This window comes from Salvelinus sp. IW2-2015, linkage group LG28 (genome assembly GCF_002910315.2).
Source record: "Salvelinus sp. IW2-2015 linkage group LG28, ASM291031v2, whole genome shotgun sequence".
NCBI classification, from domain to species: domain Eukaryota; kingdom Metazoa; phylum Chordata; class Actinopteri; order Salmoniformes; family Salmonidae; genus Salvelinus; species Salvelinus sp. IW2-2015.
This window is the reverse complement of record NC_036868.1, coordinates 13180901-13191270: the sequence shown is the minus strand read 5'-3', so window position 1 is coordinate 13191270 and position 10370 is coordinate 13180901. Positions and strand designations below refer to the sequence as shown.

Here is a 10370-nt window from a genome sequence, read left to right as displayed (position 1 = left end):
ACATAAATAGTTCTTTCTTGATGTATTGTACAGTAGGCTACAGCTCCTCCCCACCTCACTCGCCTGATGGTAGAATTTGTCATCCATAACTCCTTTTTATACTGTATGAGGCATTCGTATTCTAATCAATAATGTTTTGTGTTGTCACATCACTCTGTGTGCATAAACAGACACATCCCAAAAACCTTACTAGAAATTAAAGGCAGAGACAGAAGTGTTGAGTAACATGTTTATGCAATAAATAAAAGTAGATGAAAATGTTTCAGATTTTTTGTTTCAGAGCATTTTTATGACAAATGATCTGTGCGATGTAGCTCTGTCTAAAATCGATATTAGTGGTTAATTATCAGCTAATAGAGACCCATGTCCTCTTTTGCAAACTTTACAAAATGATAAGAGAATTTTGTTCTCCAGGTTCATAACCCAATTTAAATATATTACTCAGTCTGCAAACCAGAATTTGTAAGATCCTGGTCGAATGAAACAGACGGAGGCCCAGCTAAATAGTCAAAAAGGTTTATTCACGGAACGTTCTAAAGTCAGGAATACAAAACAATTCATTTTATACTGACTTCTCACGCCCACACATTCACACAACCATACGCACACACACACACACACATACAAATACATACAAATAGACGCACACACACACCCATACAAACAGACGCACACACATGTCCTGCTACCCAGCCGCCAGAGATTAGTGACCTTGTCCTTGAGACATACTCCCTGTTCTTCTCCCAAATCTCTAGTCAGGTCGGCACCGAGCTCAGACAGTCTGTGTTTATAATACCATAAAGACATATTGTCTTTACCCTAATTCTGACTAGACTACACATGTATTGATTATGATGTTATACATTCTAATCACTTCCATACAATTATATGTTTCAGGGCGGAATATTCTAATCATTCAATTAACCGATAATTCTCACCTAACACAAAACGACCTACTTTTGTTGTAGGGCAATTCACTAAATCACCTCTTTCCAGTTACTTACAATTTACTTTTGCAAGAATTACAGCAATGGCTCCTTCACTCATTCATTTTGCCTCAGATATGAGTGACAGGTAAGGTGTTCTGAGAGGGGAAATTACGAGATTAGGCTACCTGGTGCATGACAGATAAACTCGTCAAAAAAGAAACGTCCTCTCACTATCAACTACGTTGATTTTCAGCAAACTTAACATGTGTAAATATTTGTATGGACATAACAAGATTCAACAACTGAGACAAAAACTGAACAAGTTCCACAGACATGTGACTAACAGAAATTGAATAATGTGTCCCTGAACAAAGGGGGGGGTCAAAATCAAAAGTAACAGTCAGTATCTGGTGTGGCCACCAGCTGCATTAAGTACTGCAGTGCATCTCCTCCTCATGGACTGCACAAGATTTGCCAGTTCTTGCTGTGAGATGTTACCCCACTCTTCCACCAAGGCACCTGCAAGTTCCCGGACATTTCTGGTGGGAATAGCTCTAGCCCTCACCCTCCGATCCAACAGGTCCCAGACGTGCTCAATGGGATTGAAATCCGGGCTCTTCGCTGGCCATGGCAGAACACTGACATTCCTGTCTTGCAGGAAATCACGCACAGAATGAGCAGTATGGCTGGTGGCATTGTCATGCTGGAGGGTCATGTCAGGATGAGCCTGCAGGATGGGTAACACATGAGGGAGGAGGATGTCTTCCCAGTAACGCACAGTGTTGAGATTGCCTGCAATGACAACATGCTCAGTCCGATGATGCTGTGACACACCGCCCTAGACCATGACGGACCCTCCACCTCCAAATCGATCCCGCTCCAGAGTACAGGCCTCAGTGTAACGCTCATTCCTTCGACGATAAACGCGAATCCGACCATCACCCCTGGTGAGACAAAACCGCGACTCGTCAGTGAAGAGCACTTTTTGCCAGTCCTGTCTGGTCCAGTGACAGTTGGTTTGTGCCCATAGGCGACGTTTGTGCCCATAGGTGACGTTGTCCTCACCTGTAAGGCAGGTGAGGACCTGCCTTACAACAGGCCTACAAGCCCTCAGTCCAGCCTCTCTCAGCCTATTGCGGACAGTCTGAGCACTGATGGAGTGATTGTGCGTTCCTGGTGTAACTCGGGCAGTTGTTGTGGCCATCCTGTACCTGTCCCAAAGGTGTGATGTTCGGATGTACCGATCCTGTGCAGTTGTTGTTACACGTGGTCTGCCACTGCGAGGACGATCAGCTAAGAAAGTAATACTAAGTGTATGTTGTGTAGTAAGCTAGGTGTGTTTTGTGTAGGTCGCTCATGGATTAAAAAGGGAAAACCAGCCACGTCCTGGACACCAACGTCTCGCTCCCGGACAAGTTAAACACCTTCTTCTCCCGCTTTGAGGATAACCCAGTGCCACTGACACGGCCCGCTCCCAAGGACTGTGGGCAGTAGTGGTAGTAGAACTAATAACAACAATAGCAACACACTTAACTTGAGAGTAATATTTATTTGACCCAGACAATTAGTAACAACAGAGTCATTATGAGCTTTTTAACATGAAGAATGACATCACAGGTGAAAGAAACCAGATGACTGATGATAACAGAAACAAGTAGTGAATCACAGTCTGGTTTGGCAAACTAACATGAATGTCTCATCATGAGAACAAATAGTCATAATGCAGTAATAAAACATGTCCTCTATTTGAGAAAAGCAGTCTATTATGCTACACTGTCATAGAAAACTGTACATTTTCCCTTTAACATATATGTCACAGTGTCTTAAACACTTGGTAACTGTCTGTAGTACTCAATCAATAAATAACATGAAACCACTACCTTCAGGAAGATTTCCTAATAAACACTTTTGGCACTGTCTAGTGGACGATCTTTGTAATTACCTTATCGGAGATTGGCGCTGAAAATAGTGGTTAACACGGAAGGTTTGCTCCCCCCGAAGACCAGAAATGCCTGAGTAAATGTTCTAAAAATAATATACATTTTTGGCGAAGTTTAGTAACTTAAAATGTTCTAGTGATATGCGACATCGGGCATTAAGTGATGCAAACCACACATTTTATAATGCTTTTTATATCAATGTATTGTTTTATTTATTTKTAGAAATAGTTCATTTGGGGTCTCCCGGGGCAGTCCTAATCACTGCTTAATTTTCATGCAAGGAAAACTGGGTCCGGGGTACTACTGCAGCATACTGTAAATTATGGTGCATTGTTGGAAAGTGTTCTGGGCAGGGAAAAAATTGCTGTATTTCAAATGGTACTGTAATTCCACCCCACAGAACAYAGTACCATACCATATCTTTGGAGTGCCAAAAACCTTTTGACCACTAGTTGGTGCATGGTATTGTTGTTAAATAAAAACATTTAATTAAGAAAACATGTTTTGAGGCTGCCTTGTAAGAGGCTATATTTGTTGCACCTGTGAGTGAGAACGCTGTAACAATTTAACTCCTATGTGGTTATGTTGCCCCATCACATTTTAATCAGATTGGAGTGGCAGCAGGCATTTTGCCATGTCCTTTTGGTCTGTTTTGTCCTGTAGTCACTGCCAGTTTGGAAGCCTTTGTTAAGTGTAAGTGATATAAAGCACCARATATTCATTAAAATGCTGTAATGTGTAAACAATTTTTACCTAGCAGCCAACCTGCTTGCACCAATCCCTTGTAAATACAGTACAATCCTGTGAAATACAAACCCATCCCCTCAATGAATTTCATGAATTAATTCTGATTACGGTARCATTTACTTTTTACAGTATAATACAGTCAATTTTACGGTATTGTACTGTGTGTCATAACACAGTACTTGCTTTGATACCACATTTATATTACAGTAGGTTAACTGTATTATGAAATACAGAATTTTACTTGCCACTGAGCTTCCTGTAAGTTACTGTCAAATTCAGGGCAACCCCTTTACAGTGTACAATGCATTGTTTTTGCATTTTCGATTTAAGTTGTTTCCTGTCAAGTTAGGGCTTTCAGCTGATTCTGCATCTTTGCTCAGTAGACTGGGGCAATAAGTTGTCAGGTAGAGGCTTTTGAACTTAGTGCTGCTTAAGCAGTACACAATTGGGTCCACTAAACAATCCATGTAGGATAAAACCATGAGTCCATCATAGAGCTGAACAGCTATATTCTCAGCATTCTGTAGATCCTTGATTCTGGAAATCAACAGAACCATTCTAGCTATGGTACAAGGCARGAAACAGAAAGAAAAGACCAGCATTACTGAGGTGACCAGAAACACTGCTCGACGCAGCTTGGTACTATCCCCTACGGTCTTCTTTTTTAGTCTGTTAACAATGCGGACCGTGCAGTAGACCAACACAAAGAAAGGGATGAGAATCTGGGTGAAAAACACAACCTCTCTCAGAGTGTCAGTGACATCCTCGACTAGAGTGTCATCTTCACGCCCATAACTATTACAGCACTCAAAGGACTTCAGCATGGTGGGGATAGTCAGGGGGAGCAGCAGTAGCCAGATGAGGAAAGAGATATGAGGAGACYTTKTTAAAGCCTTGGCAAAGTTMTTTYYYCCAGGATGAACCACATTGAAGTAGCGATCAAGTGAAATCACAGTCAGGAAGGCGATACTGGCTCCTCGGTTCAGAAACAGCATGAAGAGCATGGCTTTGCAGGTCCCTCCCTCTGTACTCCGCCGATTCCCGTTAAGAAAATGATACGCCTTTACTGGCAAACATATAAGCAGAAGAACGTCAGCCAAGACGAGATTGAACAGGAAAATGTTGTTGGTTTTAGATTTCCAGAACTTCAGCTTGAAGATGAATAGATAAAGCACTGAGAGGTTGAGCGGCAGAGCCAGGGTGAATTCCACGATCATCACAGAGGCGTAAAATTTGTACAGTGGTAGATTCTCTGCTGTGCAGTTATCACTTGGATGGTTGTCCTCCATAATTTGCATTGTCGAAAGCTGTCCCCTTTACAGTCAGAAAAAGTCAGTCAGATCCTGTCAGAATCCTTAACAAGAAGTAAAAACAGTCCTCTAAAGTACTCAACTCCAAATAGTTCCTCACTTTACAAAACAAGTGAGTCTGTTTAAGGGAAGCGAAGCAAGCTCCTAATCCGTKTGTAGACTTGGTGAAGCTGAAGGACTGCACTTCAGTCTCTGGAAGTAATTCCCCCCAGCACGCAGGCAGCATACAGTACCACTCAGTTGTAAATTGTTCAGACTTGTTGGTTGAGCTGCACCTCCCACGCCTGAATAGGCGAGTCACCACAGAAAGAATAGATAATCATCTGGTCACACGAGAGAATGAGGACATAGTGGAAAACGTTGCATTGACTCAGACCATCACAACCTTTCCCATATTTGTCAACTGTGTATAAGAAGTGACCTCTTTCTATGCCAAACATGTCCTTGTAACTCCTTGTGGAATTCCTATATGGAGTAAGTAAGTGCATAGTCATGCTTCCAGTTGCACAACATCCATGGGAATGAAAATGTAGTTGAGGTTGTCATAAATAACACATTTGACTGATTAAACAGACAGAGAGCAACAATGTGAAGCAACAGGCAGTTCCTAGCTGAAAATATCTCAGACGAGCAGGAATGTTAACAATGCTACAAAATGGTTGTGATGTTTTCAAGAAGAGGAGTGTATCCTAGGGAATTGGATAGATTTACTAGCAGATTAATTGCTTTTACCACATGGAAATGGTCTGTTTTTGGGGGTGTACACCCAACATGATTTAAACGCATGGCAGTTAGTAGCCAGTTCAGAGAAGTCTGAGATGACAGACACATTTTTCAGGGTATTTTTTTCGAAACCTATTAAGCCCACGTACCCATTAAGCCCACTTCCATCTTTGGGTTCAAATAAAAAGTAAAATTCAAAAACATTTCTGCTATTTTATGTTTAAACCAGTTACTGTGTTTGTTGGTATCAATGCCCGTTTTTATGGATACATGCAAATCAGATGTTTTATTCATGTTATTGACAGTTTTGTATAAATTCCTACTAGTGGACAATTTCAAAGCTGCAAAAAAACTTTGGTGTGGAGGCGACTCTCAGATAAACAMATTTTTCAGATATTTTTTAATACCTTGTCAGATATGTGAACATACTTCATGTAAAATTAAGATATTAATGTGTCTATATGCCCATGATAGTAGGCTACATGGGTGTTAATACATATTTTTTAATTCTAGCAGTTGTACCACGTGTTACAGTCAATACAGTATCAACATACCTTGTTGCACCACAACAAGTTTGTCTTATTTTACTGTTAAATGAACCTTGCATTGTTATACAGTACATCGATGCCTTTTTGTAAATTTGACATTTATCTCAGGTGGGCGTAAAKGGTACAATATCACAAAAAGCACCAGCTCTATACAGAATGTAAATGGCAATAAATACATTTTGTTCAATATGATCACTACTAACTTTGCATAATATTGTAGTATAGAGTATATATTTATACCCCAGACCACTGGTKTACAAATATTTTATGACAATAAATCATAAAATATTAACTATATAGAGTCAGATRAACACATGGATACCATTTGTATGTCTCTGCATCCAGCATGAAGGATTTTAGAGGTAGTTTGGTGAGCCAATGYTAACCAGCGTTAGCACAATGACTGGAAGTATATGCTATGTACGAGCATGCTAGCAGTTAATCTCCAGTCACAGATTTAAAGTTCCCACACAGTCATCCTATTTCCCAAATAAAAATAGCCTTTGAATGACCAAAACATCACCAATCATATTTTTACGCTATCAAAATGCTCAGAATATATTCTTTTTAACYTTTTCTCTCATCTCTAACTGTCAGGAAGCCTGAAAGAACAGGCTGAGTGGGTGGGGAGCTTATATTCATGAGCTCACCTTGACTGACAGATCTTTGAAACGCCCTTGTGGTCATTGCCAGGTGACAAGATAAACAATGGGCCACATGTCATCAATGACAAGCTAAACAATGCATCGGTCGCCTCATGCCATTGTTATGAACGTTCTCAAGCTGCCATCTATCGGCGGCACCATAGTGGTGTCCTAAAGTGGTGATTAGCYCAGTCATTCTGGACAGAGGCTAACTACTGTTTAATCTAAATGACTTGAAATACGATGACATTTCTAAAGTAGTCAAATATTTAGTAGGAAGCAACTTTGCCAGCATTATCATGTCATCAAATTTACTTTAGACAGAAGTCAATGTTGTCATTAGCTAGCAAAGTTAGTAAAAAATAGCTAGCTAAAATCCGATGGCCTCCCCTCAATCTTAGCTAGCTAGCTAACGTTATACTGCATCTAAAGTCAATCTGGTGACATAAAAATGATGACAAAAGGTTTTCCTACGAATTATTTGCCTCCTTTTGAACGTCATTGTATTTCCAAGCCACTGTAATGCACTTTTGATGAAATCTTCATCAGCGTTTATTGACGATGCATTGAGTAGAATGCTTAGTCGAGCATCTGTTCTAAACAAACGCTCAAAACAATATTCTGACGAAACATGCAACCCTTGAATAGGCCACATGTCATTMCGAGCCTAAATAGTATGCCTCAACCCATTTTCTATGCAAAATGYTCTCATGGTCAACAGAGCTGATCATGGACTGTTGAATATCAGACACACCAGCAAAACACTTTTGTATTAGAATTGTTTTGTAACTAAATACAGAATACAGTTCATTGATACACTTTTTCACAATAATTAGTAAAGCCTGAGTCACCTTAGACATTAGGGAATGTACATGAAAACAGCATACAATAGGTGTACTGGACAATTTATTGGTGCCTCTGCATTAGCATTATACACTGCTCAAAAAAATAAAGGGAACACTAAAATAACACATCCTAGATCTGAATGAATKAAATATTCTTATTAAATACTTTTTTCTTTACATAGTTGAATGTGCTGACAACAAAATCACACAAAAATGATCAATGGAAATCAAATTTATCAACCCATGGAGGTCTGGATTTGGGTCACCACTCAAATAAAGTGGAAATCCACACTACAGCCTGATCCAACTTTGATGTAATGTCCTTAAAACAAGTCAAAATGAGGCTCAGTAGTGTGGTGGCCTCCACGTGCCTGTATGACCTCCCTACAACGCCTGGGCATGCTCCTGATGAGGTGGCGGATGGTCTCCTGAGCGATCTCCTCCCAGACCTGGACTAAAGCATCCGCCAACTCCTGGACTAGTCTGTGGTGCAACGTGGCGAGACATGATGTCCCAGATGTGCTCAATTGGATTCAGGTCTGGGAACGGGCGGGCCAGTCCATAGCATCAATGCCTTCCTCTTGCAGGAACTGCTGACACACTCCAGCCACATGAGGTCTAGCATTGTCTTGCATTAGGAGGAACCCCAGGGCCAACGGTGGTCTCACAAGGGGTCTGAGCATATGAGCATATGGTCTCCACAAGGGTCTGAGGATCTCATCTCGGTACCTAATGCAGTCAGGCTACCTCTTGGCGGGCACATGGAGGGCTGTGCGGCTCCCCAAAGAAATGCACCCCACACCATGACTGACCCACCGCCAAACGGTCATGCTGGAGGATGTTGCAGGTTGCAGAATCGTTCTCCACGGCGTCTCCAGACTCTGGTCACGTCTGTCACATGTGCTCAGTGTGAACCTGCTTTCATCTGTGAAGAGCACAGGCGCCCAGTGGCGAATTTGCCAATTTTGGTGTTCTTTGGCAAATGCCAACGTCCTGCACGGTGTTGGGCTGTAAGCACAACCCCCACCTGTGGACGTCGGGCCCTCATACCACCCCATGGAGTCTGTTTCTGACCGTTGAACAGACACATGCACATTTGTGGCCTGCTTGAGGTCATTTTGCAGGGCTCTGGCAGTGCTCCTCCTGCTCCTCTTAGCACAAAATGGCGGGGGTAGCGGTCCTGTGCTGCTGGGTTGTTGCCCTCCTACGCGCCTCCTCCACGTCTCCTGATGTACTGGCCTGTCTCCTGGTAGCCCCTCCATGCTCTGGACACTACGCTGACAGACACAGCAAACCCTTCTTGCCACAGCTCGCATTGATGTGCCATCCTGGATGAGCTCACTACCTGAGCCACTTGTGTGGGTTGTAAGACTCCGTCTCATGCTACCACTAGAGTGAAAGCACCGCCAGCATTCAAAAGTGACCAAAACATCAGCCAGGAAGCATAGGAAACGAGAAGTGGTCTGTGGTCACCACCTGCAGAACCACTCCTTTATTGGGGGTGTCTTGCTAATTGCCTCTAATTTCCACCTGTTGTCTATTCCATTTGCACAACAGCATGTGAAATGTATTGTCAATCAGTATTGCTTCCTAAGTGGACAGTTTGATTTCACAGAAGTGTGATTGACTTGGAGTTACATTGTGTTGTTTAAGTGTTCCCTTTATTCTTTTGAGCAGTGTACATGACAATATGTGCAGAATTGTATGTACTGATCAGACATTTATTTGATAATTTACAATAAGACAGCATAGCTGAAATATTGACCAACATGAACACTCGTGAGAAATAATATATAATAATAATAAGTGATTTACTTAGGCTTTAGGAAATGCAACCAACTACAGAGATTGATGGGAAGGGGAGCGGAAAAGGAGGGGGACCCATGTACCCCGCTTCAATCAAGCAGGCTTCAGTCACCCACTTGGCTTCAGTCACCCCCAAGATTAAAGCGGTAGACAAATCCAGCTATGGCCTCCTCCTTGTCAGGCCTCTCACACTGGGCAGACAGGGGTCCTGGAATGGACAGCTCAAACAGCTTCCCCACATACTGTATGCTGCTGGGTCAAGGGTGACCTTGTTGAAGAGGAGATGCAAGAGGTGTTGTGGTATCCCAGGAGGTCTACCCCGGGGGATGGTAATAGAGGGGAGGTAYGTGAGGCGACGTTGGCTCCCTCTGCTGGGAATACGGGAGCYGGGCACCYCGACACGGACAGCTCCAAGTGGAGGTAATTAGGGGAAAGTGCCAAGCAGCCGTTTCCCMCCGTGCTCAGATGAGCGACCTGGTGCGCCTGACCAAGGCCTGGCTGCTGACGGAAGTACTGTCCCTCCCGATGCTCAACAAGCTCGCCCTAGATAAATACCTTCGGGCCCTGCCATACAAGATGAAGAAGACGGTGAGCATGTAGAACCCCCAGAGCCTGGAGGAATTGTGACCACGATGGAAATTCACCAGAACACCCAGGACCTGCTGATAGGGGCCCGAGCGGAGAGAGGAGACGTGGCGAGGGGGACGAACAACACAAAGAGAGGCGAGGGGTTGAAGGGGGCCCGKACGGAACCAGCAGAGGCTGTGAAGCGGGAGGGTRATCCAAACCGACGGCGGCTGCTGGACCCAGATCAGAGACGCTGCTATGAGTGCGTTGAGCCGGGGCACCTCGCGTGGAGCTGTCCCGGCCGGGAGGAG

General features: G+C 43.1%; 1 protein-coding gene across 1 annotated transcript; it reads right to left on the bottom strand.

The window, feature by feature from the left end:
* Positions 1-2458: 2458 nt before the first annotated feature.
* LOC111954156 (12-(S)-hydroxy-5,8,10,14-eicosatetraenoic acid receptor-like) lies at positions 2459-5148 on the bottom strand. Its single transcript, XM_023973662.2, has one exon. It carries the CDS (start codon positions 4912-4914, stop codon positions 3892-3894), a length of 1023 nt encoding a protein of 340 aa, XP_023829430.1. The 5' UTR covers positions 4915-5148; the 3' UTR covers positions 2459-3891.
* Positions 5149-10370: the final 5222 nt, after the last annotated feature.